Here is a 22,336-nt window from a genome sequence, read left to right on the forward strand (position 1 = left end):
GAATGGATAAGTAATATTTTGGGGGAAGGATTTTACCTGAACATTGCATGATTCACAACTACCACATGGATCGTTTAGAGATCAGATGTAGTTGGGCTGTAATGTACTGCTTAGAGTTCTGTATTGCTATTACATTAATTATAGCATCAAGTTTTTCTCCCAAAGGGCAAAACAGACAATGATGGGGAAATTGATTATGAAAGAAAAGGTGAAATTTACAAAGACCTTGTTACATTTTTAAAAGAAAAATCAGCAAAATTTTCAGAAAATATGTCCATACAGGTAAGTTTCATATTCTCTTTTTGATTTTCGTAATGCATGACTTGACTGCAACTTTCTGCTTTCCATTTATTTAGGACTTAGTTATGCTTATCAATGTTCTGTAACTTTAAGTGACCACATCTTTCACATCTCTTGTGAAAACGATCTGTAATTATTTCACATTTGGGGCATATTGTTAATGGTATTTTAGAAATTTCAATTTCTGATTATTTGTGGTTACTGTATAAAAATACACTTGATTTTTATATATTGATTTTATATTCTGAAATCTGGCTAGATCACATGTGGTATGTATATGTATGTTTCAGTCAATATGTAATCATATGGATTGTGAATAAAATCAGTTTCCATGCAATTCTGTGTTCCTGGTACAGAACCGAAGTGGTCTCTTGTTCCTTACTTAAGTATGATGTTGGTAGTATTTTTCATTGATGACATTTATAAGATTGAGGAGATTCTCCTCTAAGTTATTAAGAACTTTTATCAGGAATGGATGTTGGCTTTTATCAAATGATATGTCTGCAGCTATTGTGATAATCATATGTTTTTCTTTTTTATAGTTGTGTTAATGTGCTAAATTATGTTGGCTTTCAAATGATAAGCCAACCTTGTATTTCTGTGACAAACCTCATAAATTTCCCCCCCAGGATGTATTAACCTTTGCATGTATTTTTGGATTTAATTTACTCAAATTTTGTTGCATTTTATGCTATGTTCATAAGGTTATTGATGTGTAATTTTCTTTAAAATCTTTGTCTTGGGTATCAGAGTAATACTGGTCTTACAGAAGAATTGGGAAATTTTTAACTCCTCTTCAATTTTCTGGAAGAGTGTGTAGAATTGGTATTTCTGCCTTAAATACTTGGTAGAATTCACTAATGAAGCCATCTGAGCCTAGAAGATTTTCCTATTATACTTCTGTTATTATTAGCTTGATTCCATTGTGGTCAGAGAACACACCTGAATGTTCTTAATTCTTTTGAATTTATTGAGATTTGTTATACGATCCAGTGCAGATTCCTTTGATGCTTGAAAAGAATGTATATTCTGCTGTGTTGGGTGGAGTATCCTAGGATAAATGTGGTTTTGGTGTTGAGTTCTTCTACTTCTTTGCTGATTAAAAAATTTTTCTTTTTATTTACATATTTTTTACATCATTGTTCATTTTTAAACAATGTTTGCTCCCCCAACCCCTCAGGTGTAGTCCCCATAGAGTTTCCTTCCCCAAGGCACCCGTGCACCATCACCTCAGTCCCCTGTGCTCCGCCCTCCCTCCCTCTGATCCCTCTCCCGCCTCTTCCCCTGCAGGGTGTCTCTGGCTTATAACTGTCTGTTTTTGCTTTGTTGTGTTTTGTACTGTTATTATTTTTTTTACACTGATGTCTTATTTGGTTCTCCTATATTCCTGCTATAAGTGATACCATCCGATATTTTTCTTTTTCCTTCTGACTTATTTCACTGAGCATAATTCCTTCTAGCTCCATCCATGTCTTTGCTGATTTTTCTCTCAGTTGTTGAGAGAGGAGTATTGAAGTTCACCTTCCTTTTGCTTTGTTTATCTATTTGTAGGTACGTATATACATTTAGGATTTAGCATGGTATCTCTTTTGCCTTCCTTTTACTTCAAGTTACCATGTTATATTTGAGGTGCGTTTCTTGTGGAAGCATATAGTTGAGTCATTTTTTAAATTACCGTGAAATTATATTAATGTATCTACTGGTATGGTTAAGCCATTTATATTTAATTATTGAATGTCAGGTTTTAAATCTGCCAGTTTAATTTTCTTTTCTGATACTTTCTTTCTCATTCCATTGTTCTCCTTCCTGTTTTTTTTGTGGAACCCTTGACCATTTTTCAGAATTCCATTTTGATTTATCTATCATGTTTTGAGTGATTCTCTTTTATAGATTTTTGTAGTATTATCTTGCACATAATTTGTCATAAGTTTGTCACTTTATTAGTATCAGTGAACTTTAAAACCCATATCTTCTTCTAATCTATTTGCCCTCTTCCATAATTGTCTTTATTTCCTCTACCTACATTGACAGCTATGTGAGACATTGTTATAATTTTTGCTTCCACCATCAAATGTCATTTAGAGCACTTAAGAAGAGAATAAAAATATTTACCCATACTTTTATTCTTTCCATTGTTTTTTTCTTCTTTTCTGATGTTGTGATTTTCTTTCTTTTATCATATCCTTTCTAATTAGTAACTTCTTAATTCTTTTTAGGATGGGTGACAATTTTTTTTAGCTCTCCTGCATCTGGAGCATCTTGCTTTCTCCTTCATTTCTAATATTTTCACTGGATATAGTATTCTTGATTGGCAATTCTTTACTTTGAGGGCTTGAAAAATGTCCCAGTTCCTTTTGACCTTCATGGTTTCTTATGAGAAATTTGCCATTACTTGTTTTTCCCTTGTAAGTAAAAGCACTGCTGTTAAGAATTTTTTTTAACAGTTTGCTTATTATGTGTCTTGGCTTAGAGTTCCTTGGACTTTTTCTGTGTACAATTTGCTCAACTTCTTGAATTTATGTCTTTTTCCAAGTTTGGGAAAAATTCAGACATTCTTAGAATACTTATTCAGTCTGACCCTCTTTGTCCTCTCTTTCTAACGCTCTGATGATACGAACAGAACATTGGATTTTTAATTATGGTCCTACAGGTATTGAGGCTATGTCATTTTTTTCAACCTATTTTCTTTGTTATTCAGATTGGATGATTTCTATTGCTTTGTCTCCAAACTCATGGATTCTGTCCTCTGTCCTCTCCACCCTGTTGCTGAACCTACCCAGTGAGTTTTTACTTTAGTTTGTAAAATTCAATTTATAAATTTCTATTTTACTCTTCTTTATAACATCTATTTATTTGCAAGATTTTTTAGTTTTTAATTTATTTCAATATTTTTTCCATACTTGCTCACTGAGCATTTTTGTTATTGCTACTTTACAACCTTGTCAGATCATTCCAACTTTTATTTCATTTGGGATAAAGCATCTATTCATCATTCTTTTTTATTCAAGTCATGATCTTCCTGCTTCTTGTTATGATGAGTGATTTTTTATTGTGTTGCAGAAAATTTTGGCATTCTGTTATGAAATTTTGGATTTTATTTAAATTTTTTGTTTTAGTTGACTGTCTCTTAGATACATCACTGGTAGAGGTTTGTGGGGTGCTGTAAGGTAGGACAAAGTTCCTCAGTGTCATTGATAAGCTGGTAGGTGGAAGTTCAGTCTCTCCACTAGATCTCTTTTTACACTAATTGACTGGGTAGGGATGTTATGCGTAATCATAGGCTTTCTATGGGACGTCCACTTAAACCTCTACTTTGATGGTGATTTTACTACATCTTTTATTTTTTTTTTCTTTAGTCTGTTGATCTGGTCATTACACTGATTTCTTAATATTGAAATAGTGCTGTTATTCCTGGGATAAATGCCAGTTGGTCATGATTATTTTACCTTGTTTTACATTATTGGATGTGATTTGTTAATATTTTACTGAGGATTTTTCATCTGTATTCATGAAAGATATGGATTAGTAATCTTTTAGTATTTTTCCTTTTATTTTTACTATCTGTGTAATTAGGTATTATTCACTACTTTTCTTCTTCCTGGAATCATTTGTATAGAATAAGTATTATTTATTTTATTAAATGTTTGGTAGCATTTGCCACTGAAGCCATCTGTATCTAAAGATTTCTTTATGGGCCCCCCTGGTGGAGCAGCAGGTTGAGCGCAGAGCTGTGAAGCTGTCTGCAGCCGCTGCAGCGTGGGTTCAATTCCCAGCTGGCCAGGGAGATACCCACACAGTGCGGCAGACTTCTCCTGTCTTGCCTGCTGCTCCCCTCCGCAGTGTTTTTGGTCCGTCTGCCTGTTCTGCTCCGAGCTCTGTCTCTAGTGAATGCTCTCACCCTCCTGTACCTCTGGCCTGTACCCCAGCACTTGTATAAATAAATAAATCTAAAAATAAAAAAAAAGATTTCTTTATTAGATGGTTCTTAAGTTGAGGATTTGATTTCATTAACAGACATAAAAATTAGGCTTTTTTTTTATAGAGGCATGTTTATTTATTTATTTGTTTGTTTGTTTGTTTGTTTTGTTCATACATGCACTGGGTACAGTCAGAAGCGCGGGAGGGCGAGAGAATTCACCAGAGCCAGAGCAGGGAGCAGAGCAGGCAGAAGGACCGAGGTACACTGCTGAGGGGAGCAGCGGTTGGCAGGAGAGGTCTGTGCGCCATGTGGGACCCTCCTCCGGTGGCCGGGGAGCAGCCGGGGATCGAACCGGCGTCACAGAGGCTGCGGGCAGCTTCGCAACCCAGCGCTCAACCGCTGCGCCACCGGGGAGGCCCAGGCTTTTTTTTTTAATTGAGCTTTCGTAATTTGAGTCTTTCAATGGATTTACACATTTGGTCTAACTTACCTAATTTATTGGCATCAAGTGCACAACTTCATTATTATCCTTTAGTGTCTGGAGAATCTTTTGTGATGACCCTGACTCCCTCTTGCATTTCTGATACTGGTAATTTATTTCTTCTCTTTTTTTTACTGTTGATTAGTTTGGAAGGAAGTGATCAATTTTTATCAATCTTTCCAAAGTATAACTTTGTTTCATTAATTTTCTCTGTTGTTTGTATGTATTGTTATTTATCTTTGCTCATAATTATTTCCTCCTACTTATGGTTTAATTTCTTGTCCTTATTTAATTTCTTTAGTTGGAAACTCAGGCCTTCTTAGAGACCTTTATTATTTTCTACTGTAAGTTAAATGTTATGCATTTCTTTTTTTTTTTTTTTTTTTTTTTATATATAGAGGCATGTTTTATTTATTTATTTGTTTGTTTATACATGCACTGGGTACAGTCAGAAGCACGGGAGGGTGAGAGAATTCACCAGAGCCAGAGCGGGGAACAGAACAGGCAGAAGTACACTGCTGAGGGGAGCAGCGGGCAGCAGGAGAGGTCTGTGCATCATGTGGGACCCTCCTCCGGTGGCCAAGGAGCAGCCGGGGATCGAACCGGCGCCGCAGAGACCGCGGGCAGCTTCGCAACCCAGCGTTCAACCACTGCACCACTGGGGAGGCCCAAATGTTATGCATTTCTTTATAAGTGTTGACTAAACGGTATCCCAAAGATTTTGAAGTATTTTTATCAATATATTTGAGGATTTTCCAGATATTTTCATTTACTGATTTCTAGTTTAATTCTGCCATATAAAGAGAACATATTTTGTATGATTTTAGTCACTTTTAATATGTTGATGGTTGTTTTATGGCCCAGAGTATAGTCAATTTTGGTGAATTTTTCCTGTGCGCTTGAGAAGAATGTATATCCTGCTGCTGTTGGGTAGTATGTTTTATAGATGTCAACTAAGTCAAGTTCTTGCCACAAAAGTCTCTTACTCAGTTTTCTATAATTTTATTTTTTGTCTGCTCATTTTAATGATTAACGAGAAAGAAGTTTTGAGGTTTCCTAATTGTGGATTTATCTATTTCTTCTTTTAGTTCTATTTTTGCTTCATGTATTTTGAAATTCTGTTGTTTGGTGAATACATTAATAGAACTATTTGTTAATTTGTGTTTTGTCATGATGTGTCTCTTTTTTCATCTCTGATAATGTGTATTTTGAGATCATTTTGTCTACTTTTAATGGATTATTGATTTTTTTTGGATTATTGTTTGCATGGGATATTTTAATCCAGTTTTTTACTCATGGTATATTCGTATCATTATAGAGAGTGGTTTCTCTTTCAAACACAAATAGTTGAGATGTCCTCTTTCTTCCAATCTGACAAATACTTTTTTAATTGAAGTTTTAAAATAATTTTCAGATGATATAATTATAGAGCTAAATTTAAGTTTACTCTCTTACAAGTTGTTTTTTATTCATTCCACTTGTTCTTTGTTCCTTCCTATTTTTTTTTTTTTTTTGCCTTTGGAATAAATTTGACTTTTAGAAATGGTTACATTTTATTTATGCTATTAGTTCATCAGTTACATTTCTTTTTAAAAGTTTCTTAATTGCTGCCCTGGGCCTTATAGTGTGTGTGTGTAATTTATATTGTCTGTCTTTAATAGTATATACTTTTACAAATTGCTCAAGAATCTTACAGTTGTATTACTCACATGCCTCTCCCTATGATTTGTGCTTTTGTTGTCATGGATTTTACTTTTAAATGCGATTAACTCCTTAACACATGGCTACTATTTTTGCTTTAGATAGTTAGCTATATTTTACAACAATTAAAACCAACACAGGGCCCTTTCTATTTATTTTTACCATTCTCTAGATTTTTATTTCTTTGTGTCAATCCATGTTTTTTCTAATGGAAGCACTTAACATTTCTTTCAGCACAGGTCTTCTGGCTGCGGATTCTCACAGCTTTTTATTAATTTGTGAAAGTCCCTTCTTAATCTTCATTTTCGAAAGATTTTTCATCTTGGTATAGAATTCTGAATTTTTTTCCCCTTTTAGTGAAGATAACAATCCCATTGCTTCTGACTTGCATTGTTTCTGATAAGAAGTCTCTTTTAGTTGTAATGTTATGCCCTCTGGAATGTGTCTTTATCTGTGGGAGCCTGCAAGATGCTCTCTTTATTGTTGGTTTTAGCAATGTGACTATGATGTATCCCAGTTAATAGAGGGTTGAAGTTTCATTTTTCTCTTGAGGCAAGGAGTGAATAGGTGCGGCCCTGCCATTTTATTTGTGTATTTTGCAACAGAGAAACATTGCATTCCTGTCACCATGTCTTAAGAGGAGTCTCCATCCTCAAGTGATCCTCATTCAGTTTGTCACTAAACAACACAAGTTAGATGCTCCTGAGACTTCCATTTCTTAATTTATCACCAGTGTTAATTTTCAGACAACACTAGATAATTCAGAAGTGATATCATAAAATTATTCTTATATCTTTTTAATAAAGGAAAGTAAATTAAGTGACAAAGAAGAAAAAGAAAAGGATCAACGGACTGAAGCACCAAAGACAGAGGAACTGCCTGAACTTCATAAATCTGCTGGTCTCCCAAAGAGTGCACCGGAGAAGAACAAATTTAATTTGATGAAAAGTTTCGTGACCAAGAGATTAGAGCCGAGTTTGAAATGGATAGCCACTGTTAACTTAAAAGAGTATGTGGATATTTGCATGATGGGTTTTCCGACATCTCTTCAGTAACCATGTTTGCCAAACTTTTCACGTAACGATTTTGTAGCAGAAAACTACAGACTAGATATTTATACCTCCCTTCATAATCCAGATTAACTCTTCCCTGTTCTTCTTTATAGGCCAGAGAAGAAAATATCACATTGTTTATGTTTGCACATTTGCTGGGGGTGGGGGCGGGGCAGGGGGTCCTGCTGAAGGGACAGAAACAACTCTCCTATTAGTCTGTGCAAGTAACCCATGAGAATACATAAGGCAATCACAGAGGAAATGTAAATGCAGCAGCAGGGACCTGGCTAGGTTAGTGCTGGGAGAATTGGGAGTGATTGAAATTATGTGGCGTTCATTAAGATCCGCCTTCTCCCGTCCAAGTACTAACCAGGCCTGGCCCTGCTTAGCTTCCGAGATCAGACGTGATCGGGCCGTTTCAGGCATCAGCAGGAAAAAATAATAACAGTACAAAACACAACAAAACAAAAACAGACAATTATAAACCAGAGACATCCTGCAGGGGAGGAGGAGGGAGAGGGATCAGAGGGAGGGAGGAGCAGCACAGGGGCCTGAGGTGATGGCACACGGGTGCGTTGGGGAAGGAAACTCTTATGGGCACTACACCTGAGGGGCTGGGGGGAAGCAAATATTGTTTAAAAATGAACAGTGATGTAAGATAGATAGATAGACAGCTGAACCTTCTCTAGGAACAGAATTTTGGTTGTTTAAGTATACTGTGAGAAGACTACAGCCTGAAAAATATTAACAACCCTAAGTAGAGTGGACCCTGGTTTGAGGAATGTGTGAAATCTACAAAACCAGTTCCATCTATAAAAAGATGCCAAAGTGAAGATTAAGGTCTAGAGCTACTTAAATGCGGAGTCAGTCTGAAGTGCTTATTGCATTTAAAAAAATTAGCAAACAGGCTTACAAGTGTTAGCCTATTTTTAATGTTCTGTGTTATGACCTGATTGGGTTCAGAACTGGCCCCTGGCTGGTCTGGAACAGGTCTCCTCATCTCCAGGGGTTCTAAGAACCTCTTCCAGTAATGGATGCACTTCACAAGTATTTAATGAAAACCCACTAAGTGCCAGGGACTCTGCAGGCCCTGCGACATTGCCATGTGGGGAGGGTAAGAAAATAGGCCATTTTAATCCAGGGCTGTATACACCTGAAGGCACAGAATGAAGGATTTCTATGCCACTGGCAGCCTGTGAAAACCTGTTCCTAAAACAAATTATGGGCAAGATCTTTCTTCATTATATAGGACACGTGGCTATTCTTGGAGGACGAAGGGATGTCTCGGGTGCCAATGCACACTGGAGCCCATAGGCATTCTCTGCCATCTCGGGAAAGTCCATCCTGTGGATGCTTGAGATGCCAGAATGTTTACATTCATTTCTATTTTTATTTTCCTGTTGATCCGCATAAAGTAACTAATAGTCAATGATTTTTTTTTTTTTAAGCCGTAAAATTTCAGCAAAAGCCAGCCAAGAAGAAAAGCATGCAGGAAAGGTTGAAAAGTCAAAATCAACTACTTCAATTGGAAGATCTCCGTTAGCTCGGTATGTTTTTGTTGACATGACCAGTTCTTTAAAGACACCCCTTACATGACGGGACATTGCATACTCGACACTGTTCTGTTAGATGTCTGTGTCATCTATATTGACAGTGACCAGGAATGTGGTAGAAATGTTAAAGTGAGTTTCTTCAAATCTATTTAAAAACATCATTTTCATGTAGAGTTACTTGAAATACAGTGATTACCGATATTGGTGAACTCCACGAAAACAACTGTATTTACTGCAAAGAACAGTTAACTGGTAGGAAAATTGGACTCTTAACCGATCTGTTGTGTCTGAACAGTCATGTCACGGCAAAGCCAAGTCATATATCTGGACTCACTCTTCTGATCACCAGTGGCCTGCTGTCTCTAAAGCGATATACATTGTTCCTATTGTTCCTAACCAAAACAGCTCCAACAGAGTGCTAACTAATAAACTTACTCAATTTTCAGTTTGATGACAAAAATGACATATTTGGAGAAGGGTCAGCTGCTTTTATCAGAAAGATTTACAGTGGTGGTGATAAGAAATGGCAGAGATTTCACATTACTTTGTGCTGCCTTGGCAACAACCAAACTCTAAGACACATGACTACGTGTATGCGTTTTGGAGGATTCAATTTAATAAGCTATTTCATTTGACTTTTTTTTAACTTTTTGCTTTGAAGGAATTATAGATTCATAGAAAGTTGCAGAGAAAGTTGTAGAGAGAAGGTTCATGTACGCATCACCACATTGACAGTATCACCTGACATATTGACATGTGTCACCTAATGGTGACATCTTTCACAGCTATAGCACAATATCAGCACTAGGAGATTAATGTTGATAGAATGTATATGTTTTGTTCCATGTCATTTTATCACATGTAGATCTTTGTGATCACATAATCAGGATATAGGACTCTCTGAAGGCCTCTCCTGCTGCCTTTTATTGCCACACCTGTGCCTCTCTCCTCATCATTCCTGGCAACCATCAATCTACTTTCCATTTCTATAATTTTGCCATTTTGAGAATATCATATAAGTGAATCATACATTTTAAATATTTTTAATCACCATAATACCCTTGAGATATTTTGAAGTTGTTGTATGTCTTAATAGCTTGTCCCTTTTTATTGCTGAGTAAAATTCCATGGTATGAATGTACCACAGTTGGTTTAATTATTCACCCATGAGGGACATTTAGTTGTTTGCAGTTTTGGCTACCAAAAATAAAGTTGCTATGAGCAATAATACATAGATCTTCATATGAATGTAAATTTTCATTTCTCTAGGATAAATGCCCAATGCTGACACATATGGAAATTGTGTGTTTAGCTTTTTAAGAAGCTGTCAAATTTTTTCCCTGGCACTCTACCATTTTACATTCTCACCAGTGATGTATAAGTGACTTAGTTTCTCGGCATCTACAGCAGTATTGGTATTGCCAAATTTTAAATATTAGCTATTCTAAAAGATAAATGATAACATATCTCATAATGGTCATAGCATTTCCCTAATGGCTCATGACGTTGAACATCTTTTATCAAGCTTTTTGCCACTCTTATGTTTTGCAGCTGAAAATCTCATTTGCTTTTTTAAAGGTTGAGTTTGGGAAGTTCTTTACGTATACTGGATAGCTTTGGTAGGATGGGTAGTTTGCAAATATTTTCTCCCTCTGTCTGTAACTTGTCTTTTAATCCTTTTAATAGGATCTTTCATAGAGCAAGTTTTTATTTTTGATGAAGTCCAATTATCAATTTTTTTCTTTTATGGGTTGTACTTCAGGTGTCACATCTAAAAACACTTCATGAAACCCGTGGTCCTGAAAATGATCGCCTATGTTTTTTACTGAAAGTTTTTATAGTTTACAATTTACATCAAAGACTATATTCTACTTTGAGTTTCCACCTTTGAATGGCTTGGCATTTTGGTCAAAAATCAGTTGGGTGTACTAGTGTGGAGTTATTTTGGGTCTCCACTCTGTCCCTTTGATTTTTATGTCTCCCTTTTGCCAACACCACAGTCTTGATTACTGTAGCTAAGTAGTAAATCTTGAAATCTGGTAAAGTGATTCCTCTCACTTTATATTTAAAAAAAATTATTTAGCTATACTAGCACCTTTTCTTTCCACATAAATTTTAGAATAATCTTGCTATACCTACAAAATAAAAACTTACTGAGGATTATAATGGAATTTGCATTAAACCTTTTTTTTATTGCGGTAGCATTGGTTTATTACACTTTATGTAATTTAAGTCATACAACACACTTCTCAGATGCATAGCACCACAGCATACCCTCCACCAAGGCATCTCAGCTCATCACCATAATCCATGGTGTCCCTTGCCTCCTTTGTGTTCCAGCTCCCCATCACGTAACCTCAATTCCACAGTAAGATTTCAAGGGGTTGTTACCGGTTTGGGATTGTCTGATCCTTTGTTCGGCTTCTCTGTATTCCACATATAAGTGAAACTCTCTGGTGTTTGTCTTTCCCCTTCTGACTTATTTCATTTAGCGTTTTCCCTTCCAGTTCTATCCATGTTGTCACAGGTGACAAGAATTCATTTTTTTTTTTCTTATAGTTAAGTAGTATCCCATTATGTCTATATAACGTTTTTCTAACCTACACCTCTCTCCTTGGGCATTTAGGTTGTTTGTATAATTTGACTGTTGTAAGTAGGGCTTCAATGAACATGGGAGTGCATATATCCTTTGAGTTAGTGTCTTTTTATTCTTCTGATAGATACCTGGGAGTGTAATTGTAAGATCATATATTCTATTTTTAATATTTTGAGAAATGCCTACACTCTTTTCCATAGGAACTGGGCCAGTCTGTATCCCCCCATTAACAGTGGATGATGGTTACTTTATCTCTACATCCTCACTAACAATTATTGTTTCTGGTTTTTTTGAGGTGGGCTATTCTCATAGGTGTGGGATTCTCACAATCTTACCTCATTGTGGCTTTGATTGTATTTCCCTGATGATAAGTAATGATGAGCATTTTTTCATGTGCCTGTATCTGTATGTCTTCTTTGAAGATGCAGATGCATATCACATATGGGACTTCTATCTATTTTCAATTGTGTTATTTGTTTTCTTTTCATTGAGTTGCATGTGTTCTTTATATATTTTGGATATCAGCCCTTGGTCAGATGTATGATGGTTCAAATACATTCTCCTATTCGGAAAGGTGTCTTTTTATTTTACTGTTATTTTCTTTGGCCATGCAGAAGCTTTTTAGTTTAATGTAGTCCAAGATATTTATATTTGCTTTTGTTTCTCTTGATGTTGGATATGAATCTAACAAAGATATCACTGAAGCATGTGTTGTTCAGTGTTTTGTACATGTTTTCTTCCATATGTTTTATGGTATCAGGTCTTCAATCCTCCATGACTAACCCATTTTGACTTAATTTTTATGTCAGGTACAAGGTGTTGATCTAATTTTATTTTATTTTTTTAATGTGGCTCTCCTATTTTCCCAACATCATTTATTGAAGAGGTTCTTTTGTCCAGTGATTCTTTTCTCTTGACTCCATTGTTGTTAATTAATTGTCCATAGATATGTAGGTATATTTCTGGCTCTCAATTCTATTCCATTGGTCTGTGTGTCATTTTTTAATTCCCCTACCATACTGTTTTGATTACTATAGTTTTGTAGTATAGTTTGAAAACTGGGATTGTGGTGGCACTACTCTTTCTCTTTTTTTGTAAGGATTCAGTGTCTTTTGTGTTTCTACATTAATTTCTGTATTGTTTGTTCTATATCTCTGAAGAATACCATTGGAGCCTTGGTAGGGATTGCATTGAATCTGTATCTTGCTTGTGTAAGATTGCCATTTTAAGAATGTTAATTCCCCCAATCTCTGAGTAGGGAATATCTTTCCATTTCCTGTTTCTTCACCTATTTCTTTTAACAATGTCAAATAGTAGTATTTGTAGAGCTCCTTCACCTTTTTTAATTTTACTCCTGGGTATTTAATTCTTTTTGTTGTAATTGTGAATGGGACTGTTTTCTTGGTTTTTTTCTCTTCTAACTTGTGTTTGCATATAGAAACACAACTGATATTTGCAAATTGATTTTTACCCTGCCACTTTACTATGTTGAATTCATGTTTATATATAATATAAATATGTGATATATGTATTATATCTCTATTACATTTAGATATATTATTTGTTGTAGAGTCTTCATGGTTTTCTGTGTATATTGTCATGTCATCTGAAATAGGATAGTTTTCCTTCTTTCCCAATGCCTTTTTCTTGTCTGATTGCCCTAACTGGGACTTCTAATACTATGTTGAATGGTAGTGGTGAAAGTAGACTTCCTTGTCTTGTACTTGATCTTAGAGGAAAAGCTTTCAGTTTTTCACCATTGAATATAATGTTGTCTCTTGTTTGTCATACATACATTATGTTGAGGTATGTTCCATCTAGCCCCTGTTTTTTGAGGGATTTTATCATAAATGGATGTCAAATTTTATCAAGTGCTTGGTCTGCATCTATTGGTATGATCATACAATTTTTATCTTTCCTTTTGTTCATGTGGTGAATTGTATTGACTGATTTTTAGATGTTGAGGCAACTCTGTGTTCCTAGAATAAATCTTATGTGGTCATGAGGCATAATCCTTTGGATGTATTGTTGAATTGGGTTTTCTAAGATTTTGTTGAGGATTTTTGTTGAGGATTTTGTTCATCATGGATATTGGTCTTTAATTTTCCCGTTGTGCCTTCATCAGATGTTGACATCATAGAATGTGTTTGGAGCATTCCTTTTTCCTCAATTTTTGGGAAGGGTTTCAGAAGGATAGGTATTAGTTCATCTTTAATGATTTGGTAGAACTCACTAGTGATACTCTCTAGTCCTTAGGAACTTACTGTGAAGATAGAAAGCTGTCTAGTATAATTGCCTCTGGCCACTACTTAATTCCCTTGTTTATTTCTTACTATTTTCTTTATTGTTATCGCACCCAGAACAATAATACTGAACTACACCTGCCATAGAGACAGGGGCTTGTTAATCTCCTCTCACAGATCGTAAAAAAATATCTTCTAGACCTCAGTGAGTCTTGGTTTCCTATCCACTGCTTGTGTACCTGTTGCTGAAATATTAACACCACCAATCCCATGTGCTGGAGCATAAATATGTTTATTATATGATGATATTTTGTTGCCATTGTTATCCTTAGTAAGAGTACTGAGAAGATTGAGGAAATTATTAGTGAGAGCTCCTCAGAGAGTGAAGAGGATGAAGAGCCACCTGATCACCGACAGGAAGCAAATGCAGATTTGCCATCCGAATATTGGCAAATTCAGAAGCTGGTGAAATATTTAAAGGTAAGGCAGACCTGTTATACTCTCTTTGCAGAGTTTGCTCTAGATCCTTTCCCAAAATGTATACTCGGCTTCCAAGTTTATTACGTTTCTTTTCAAATGAGGGTGGTACTCATGCCTGCTATTATTTAAGCATGCAAGGGCAGCGCCCTGGACTAGCCAACCTCCCATGGCTGTGGGCAGACAGTGGCCATGGCAGCTACCAGATACTGCTTGTTGCCACAGTTTTATGGTTTGAGGCGCAGTGTGGTAAAAAGAGTCTGGGATTTTGAAATTGGGCTTAGACTAAATTTCTACTGACAGCGTGGCTGTTGAAAAGTTATGCCTTTGAGCCTTATTTTTCTCAACCTATGGAATAATGCTAATACCTCCTATAGGATTATTTTAATGGTTAAGAAAACACATTTGAAATGTGTGGTATAGTGGCTGATACATCATAGTTACTTAATATATGTATTGGATCATTTTCATCTCTTTTACAGATGATTTGTGTAAAAGCATTCACTATGCTAAATGACCCATATAAAGTTGTATTTAGGACCTGAATAGGAGCTTGGGCAAGAAAAATGATTTGCAACTCCCAGATTGATGTTAACTGCTGATATCAGACTGCTGAAATTGATAATGTTTTAGCAGTCTTTAAAACTGTAGCCTGGAAGTATTTTTGATTTCGTGTTTTCCTCCTACTTTTGCATGTCTTTGGTCAAGTCAACCCAGGGCTCTTAGCAGTGGTTTTGCATATTTAAAAACATTTGTGTGACTCCTAAATTACTAAGGTTGTGTCTCCTGTGTCTTTAATGTCATCCTAATTGACAGGAACCTATTTGTACATTGTTTTTGTGAATTCATCCAAGACCCTCTGCATGAATTTGGTCATGAGGGTATAAGGGAACTGAGAAAAGATTTTTTTCTCCAAGAAAATGATGCTTTTTTCCTCTGATGGACATAGCTTCAGCTATAATTCTCAGCATTTCTCACGAGGAAGAAAATAATGATTTTTTTCCTGAATCTTGAATCCCAAGAAAAATTAGTCAAGAAATTGGAAAAACAGAAAAAAATATTCTGATTCTCCTTTGAAAATTACAATTTTACAATCATCATAAAAGCACTGCTGGTTTCAAGGAATCTATTGACATCAGGGAACACAAAGAACATTTAATTATCTTGATCTTGGTAATGGTTCCATAATGTATAGGTTATCAAATCAGCATGTTGGATACTTTAAATACATACAAATATATTTTTAAATTATTCCTTAACAAAGTTTAGGAAAAAAGAAAAGGAAATGCTGACAGTAGAGTTAAAAGTGAAAGTAGGCATTTTCAGGCTTTAGGGGCTAGTAGGGGCCATGCTGTGGTCGGTCTGCTTTGCTGGTCACTTCATTAAATTTGAAATTTCGACCTGTGATTCCTGTAGCCTTGTCAAGCTTGCTAGGAGATTTGAATGTTATGTGTGCTGATATTTTGTGTTTTAATATTTACTTTATTGTAGATATTGTGTATTGCACAAAAACTTGTTCTTTTAAAGTAATTTACCAGAAGAAATGCAAAGAAAAGATGTGGCTGTGTGTTGTAGAACATTCCATCATGAAACCAGAAACTGATCAAAAATCCGAATTAGCGAAAATACCTTAGATTTCAATGGCCAAAACAGATGCAGGGCAAGCAGAGAAATTATTCTTGTCATTAAAATATGAAATGAACTTTTATGAAGCAGATTCTAATGTCCACCTTGGCTATGCTTTTGGAAGCCTCTTTACAATTTGACCAATGCCAGTACAAAATTAAAGTTTTCTTTCACATCTGAAATTTTTGTCATGAAACAGAAATAAAGACTATTGGCTAGGACAGTGAATACTTTGTGTATTTTAAATTTCATCTTAAGAATAAAAGTATTTTTGGTAGGCCTCCCCTGGTGGTGCAGGCGGTTGAGAGCTGCGTTGTGAAGCTGTCCACAGCCTTTGCAGCGCCGGTTCTATCCTGGCCTGCCAGCGAGGGTCCCACATGGCGCGGCAGACCTCTCCTGTCGCTCCTGCTGCTCCCCTCAGCAGTGTATTTCGTCAGTCTTCCTGTTCTGTTCCCCACTCTGTCTCTGGTGAATCCTCTCACCTCCCACTTGTCTGGCCTGTACTCCGGTTCTTGTATAAAATAAATAAATAAATCTTAAAAAAAAAAGAAGTATTTTTGGGCATTTGGGTTGTTTCCGTAGCTTAGCTATTGTAAAATAAAATATATTAAATTAAAAAAAAAGTGAATAAGATGCCAAAAAAAAGAGTAAGATAAATAGAAAATACTTTTATATCATCTTTCAATTTTTTTAAAGATTTATTTATTTATGCGTACAAGAACTGGGGTAAAGGCCAGAGGTGTGGGGGTGAGAGGATTCACCAGAGACAGAGTGAGCAACAGAACAGGCAGATCGACTGAAATACACTGCTGAGGGGAGCAGCGGGCGAGTCAGGAGAGGTCTGCTGTGCCATGTGGATAGCTTCCTGACCGGGGATTGAATTCGTGCTGCAGTGGCTGCAGATTGCTTCATCTTGCTGCATCTTAACCCCTTGTCCAACCAGGTAGGCCCCATCTTTCAATTTTTAAAATGGCTTTTATTTGGCTCTCATTGTGCATCATGTTCCTCTTCTCTGGTGTTTTCTGTTATAAAATATCAGGTGGACATCATTTCTATACATTATAGCATTATCATTTTTCTCTTTCACAGAAAACCTCTGAAAATTTTAAAATCTCTAACACAAAAATTGATTCACCTCTTTGGTATTGTGGCAATGGCTCACTCTTACAGTCATGCTTCTTATGAAAAGAAAATTTAGGAAACATTCATGAATAGCATATGATTTCAGGCATTCCTAAGAATATCTGGGAATTCCAATTCTCTGTTCTGGAATCTTGGAGATTCAGATCTGTGGGGATTTGGAAGCACTAAAGTAGAGCACAGGGTGGAGTTCATCCTGCAACACCCCCCACCTTGGGTGTGTCTTTGTGCACAGACTGCACAGCACAACGGCCCACTCAGCACACCCAGCAGCTCTGTGCAGAGACCTTCTTGACAGCCACTCCACTCCTTTAGGGAACCGCTCACTGCTGGCAATCCCTCCCCTCTCCTCCTAAGATCACTGACATCAGGGGATGAAACTGACAACAGAGTACTTTACTACCAGCACTTGAGAAGCTTGAGGAGGTGGACAGTGAGGCTCAGACATGGTCTTTTGGAGGAAGATTGGAGGAGACCTGCTCTTTAGCCAAAGAATCTGATCTATTATCTTCATTTTATTAGTTAGTAGAAATAGTCAAAGGGGCAGAAACTTCAGTGGGACCAGTAGGCAGAGGACAAAGCAGTTAGAAGTGTGAACTTGAACATCAAAAAGGCTTCAGTTGAGTCAGACTTGTGCCCCTGACACACTAAGTGGCCTTGGGGAATTGGTGGACTTCTGTAAATAGCAGTGCCTTGTTGGCCAAGGTGGAAAATGATACTTCTGATATATTTGGGTTATTAGGAACATGAAGGGAATCTACCCAAGTACTCAGTACACATTGGCAGCAATCATCATTCTTGTTGTATGTTGTTACTATAGAAAATGTAGGACATGAAGTTGTGCTGACCTACCCTGGCCACCTTCCACTTCTGCTTGGTTTTCTTTTTTCTTTTTTTAAAGATTTATTTATTTATGCATGCAAGAACTGGGGTACAGGCCAGAGGTGTGAGGGGTGAGAGGATTGACCAGAGACAGAGTGGGGAGCAGAACAGGCGGATTTACTGAAATACACTGCTGAGGGGAGCAGGGGGCAAGACAGGAGAGGTCTGCTACACTATGTGGGTAGCTCCCTGGCTGGGGATCAAACTCATGCTGCAGTGGCTGCAAATAGCTTCATAGTGCTGCGTCTTAACCCCTTGTGCCACCAGGGAGGCCCACTGCTTGAAGTTTTCTAGCAACCACTAAGAGAAGGGAAAGACAGTGAGTCTGAACATTGAGGGACAGACTCTTACCATCGTTAAGATATAAATAACCCTCTTGTATATATGAGTGTAACTAAGCCTGGTGCTAAGAGCAAAAGAATTTTCTCCCTGAGGACTTAATGGGGCAAACTGTGAGGGAGGAAGCAAACAACCTACTCAATAGTATCCTCCCACTGAACATGGCAGAGAAAGTCCCTCATAATATTCTAATTATTGAATAACTGTGTAGAGCTTTTTGAACTATTTAGGATAAGTCCATAAATTTTCAGCCAGAAAGGGATGCACTATTTCTGTCCCAGAACAGCTAAGGAAAACATTTATTGATGAAGTGTTACTTAAGCTCACACAAGTTATTCACCAATAAATCATGTGCAAATGTGATACTTTTGGCCAGACGGTAAATTGCTTGGAATTATTATAGTTCCCACAGGTAAATATTCTTAACATAGCCAATAAGTGAAAAAGTATATCTCTAAATGACTTCAAGTTTCCTGACACAGATAAATGTGTGATATGAAGACACAAAAGGGTATGAAAAGTCTCTGAAATGCATAATTGAATGTCACTAGCTAATCTCAAAATAACTACACCTGACATTTTAATTTGTAAAAGATTATGTCTTATGTGTAGACTTAGACTAGCAGAGAAATGTTAATGTTGACCTGACTTTCTACTTAACCGTTTTCCAACTACAGCAATGTCTGTGATTGTTGCATAAAATTTGATGGGCTCATTAATACCCAAACTGGTCAATGAACTATGCTTGTTATTTATCCAGAGTCATGAGCTCAGATCTTGGCACATAGGTAGAGGGAGTTTGTATTTAATTATTTGACTTTGATGTATGTTCACTTTAACTTGCAACCTTTATATATGTAATAGTCTTTGAATCTGAATTTGTAAAACACAGTTTAATTTTTAAATTAATGAATACATTGCATTTCTACTTACTAGCCCCCAACTTTTCTTGTTCCTCATGACTGATGACTCTGTACTCTAATTCTTTTTTTTAAGATTTATTTATTTGTGCATACAAGAACTGGGGTACAGGCCAGAGGTGCAGGGGGTTGGTGAGAGGATTCATCAGAGACAGAGTGGGGAACAGAACAGGCGGATTGACTGAAAGACTTGCTGAGGGGAGCAGTGGGCGAGACAGGAGAGGTCTGCTGCGCCTTAGCTCCCTGGCCAGAGATTGAACTCGTGCTGCAGTAGGTGCTGATAGCTTCATAGTGCTGAGACTTAACCTTTGTGCCACCAGGGAGGCCCCTGTACCCTAATTCGAAATGCATCAAGAAACCCCCTTTCCAATTATCTTAGTGAGAAACATATTTTGTATTCTGCCATCCTGGTGGTTCAGCTTGTCTGTCCTGTCAGCTATACCTTGCGCCACCATGTTCATCTCACTTCTGTGTCTTGCAGGACATCTTGCTAGTGAGTGCAGCCTGCCTCTCACTCTCTGCCCAGAAGCTGTGATCGGGAGAGGACAATTTTCCCAAGAATGGGACTGTGCTCTTCTCATTCTCAACTCCTTGACAGCAGGTGTTTCTTCCTCTGAGTCAGGCATGCTTCCTGCTGTTGGCATGTCTTTCCTCACCATCTCTTACTTTTTTCTTTCCTCCTTTTCTTGCCACATTTCTTCTTACATATACTATCTTTTTATACATATGCTATACATATACATATATTATCTAAATTTGCTGGCCCATAGATAGTGTTTTAAAACCTTGCCATTAAAATGTTTTGCTTAGAATCAATCCCAGGGACTGGGAGTCTCTCTAAGAACAGAATAAAACTTCCCTCATTTATAAGTAAGGTATATGGAGAAAATCCCTTTGTAAAATAGTAGGTGAGTTGGTGGATTTTATGTTTAGGAAAGTGAACTTATGAGTCACATGTATTATAAATTAGAGTACAAAGGAATATTCTATTCTACAGTGGAGATACATTGATTATAGGCCATCATTAGAAGGAGATCTGCATTTCATGCACATTGATGTAAGTGTCCTTAAACTGAAGAATTTCTGGACCCAAGGTTGAAAGGGTGTTGAGCTTCATTTGTATGTGGGTTGTAGGTGCATCAGGTATGAAGTGTAATACTACAGGATCAGAAAATGCAAGAGACAATTGAAGAGTGAGGCCAAGAAAATGGCTGGTCTGTCTATAGGTGGCTTGGAGGACCTCAGAGACTGGGTCTAGCGTCACAGGATAAGATGTCTAACCTGTTCTGCTGTCAACTCCAGTTGCGGTAATGTTAGTGAGCACGTGTGGAGATGTCTGCCTCTCCTCTGGAGTTCTTCATTTATCTGGCTTTATCCCAAGTACTTGCTGCAATAATGGAGGATGTAGGGTTAATTTCTTCAAGTGTACCTTCTCCCTGTGGGATGCGTATTTCTGCCCCTGAGATTTTGATCAAAGGCCAACTGAGGCATCAGCAGGAAAGGTGAATCTAGTGTAGGTAGTATGCAAAGTGAAGTCCAGCCGGAGGCGATCCGGGGTCTGTGACTAGGGGGTTGGGTGGCTAAAGAGGGTGTGGGGGTGGGAGGCTCGGAATAGGGTAGTACCCTTGGAAGCAGCGAGAAATGACTAAGAAGGTTACAAGGAAGGTTTGTGGCAGATTAAGTTTGAAGAGAGGGAGCATTGCAAATGCAATAGAAAAGCCCTTGTAATAGTTGAAAAATAAAGAACTGGGGCTCAGATTCATTAGATCTGGGGTTGCCATTTTAGAAGCCAGAGGAAGAAATGAGCCTGGGGAGAGTAAGTGAACATCCGTGCCTTTTTTGTCCTTTTTTCATGCTTGAATGTGATCTTGGTTGCTAATCAGAAAGTAGCTGCCTTTCACTACAATTAAGGCAGTTGTTCTGGATCAAAATTTCTATGTTAAGCTGGTGGTCTTAAACATTAATCTGCTATCTTATAAGCAAATTGCTTCATCCGTCTTTTTTTTTAATCTTAAATTGGCACTTTATTTTGTAATTTTATCTAATTTGCTAGTAGATAGAAAAGATTGATTAGACGAAGATTTAATTAGGAAAGTTGAGGCAAAAGAGAAAAATGCTATTTTAAAATTGTTTTTTTCTAGCTGAACACTCCTATCCCCTTCAACAGTCAGGAGCTAGATAAGAAAACTGCAAAAATGTGTGGCTTTTAATGTAAATTCACAAATGTGGTATTTGAATGTCAGATTGAGGCAGTTTTTGGTCTCTGGCCCTAGAGGGAATGGTGATGCAATCTGAATTTTTGTTGCTCAGCAGTCACTTGTGCTGAGGGGCAGATGTGTCCAAACTGGCTGTCCCTGCTCAGTGTCCTCCCCACCCACACTGTGTTGTGAGGTGCAGGCCTCTTTTATAGTTATTCTATACTATCAAATTCGGAAAGCACTGATGTTGATTTCAACTTTCGTGTGAGCCATGGATCTTGCTAGTTTTTCTTCTATTCTAATTCTGAATTTTCAGGCAATGAAAAATGAAGGTATTCGGTGGTTCCTCCAGCTTAACAGTGATCAGGTCTCCAGAGTGAGGTCTAGAAGGCATCAAAAATCTCAGGAGGCTTCCAAAGAGTTTTAAATTTCCTCTTTGAAAGGGTAGTCTCTCAGCAGAAACATTTTCAGACTTGCAAACCATTGCTTTTGTGGTGGTGAGTTGCTTAATAGTCTTTGACTAACATTAAAACACACACACACCATCTTAATTGGTTAAAAAGTTCTTCTAAGTGGTAATTGGGAGTTATATGATTTTTCATCGCAGGAATTTGATATACTTTGCAATCAATTGCAGTTAATTAAATTCCTTTCCCATGACTTAGGTTTTGGGTGTGGCGTGGCAGCTACTGTGATCCTGTTTCATTGGTGGAAAAGCTGAGAAGCACTTTGCTCCAGGCCACACAGAAGGCGGCCGCTAGCTGGGAGGCTGTCCAGAGCTCTCGCGTGATTGCCAGTTGCCTGGTGGTTCTGTCCCTCTGTTAAGAAATTCAGAACCCACAGGACCTGCAGTCTTTGCTGTTGTATGTTCCTAATTTTTCTTTGGTTTGATTTTCTTCATCTGAGTAA

At 37.3% G+C, this 22,336-nt stretch overlaps 1 protein-coding gene across 1 annotated transcript in view; it reads left to right on the forward strand.

Moving 5' to 3' along the window:
- The window catches only part of ODAD2 (outer dynein arm docking complex subunit 2), a 128,942-nt gene that overhangs the window by 15,672 nt on the left and 90,934 nt on the right, over positions 1–22,336 (forward strand). Inside the window, exons 7-10 of the mRNA XM_037510160.2 lie at positions 166–282; positions 7,208–7,410; positions 8,902–9,000; positions 14,178–14,325. Coding sequence (XP_037366057.1) covers positions 166–282; positions 7,208–7,410; positions 8,902–9,000; positions 14,178–14,325 — 567 coding nt within the window. The remainder of the gene's footprint in view (positions 1–165; positions 283–7,207; positions 7,411–8,901; positions 9,001–14,177; positions 14,326–22,336) is intronic.

The sequence above is a fragment of the Talpa occidentalis genome, unplaced genomic scaffold (assembly GCF_014898055.3).
Source record: "Talpa occidentalis isolate TD23 unplaced genomic scaffold, MPIMG_talOcc4v2.1 talOcc4.14, whole genome shotgun sequence".
Lineage (NCBI taxonomy): Eukaryota > Metazoa > Chordata > Mammalia > Eulipotyphla > Talpidae > Talpa > Talpa occidentalis.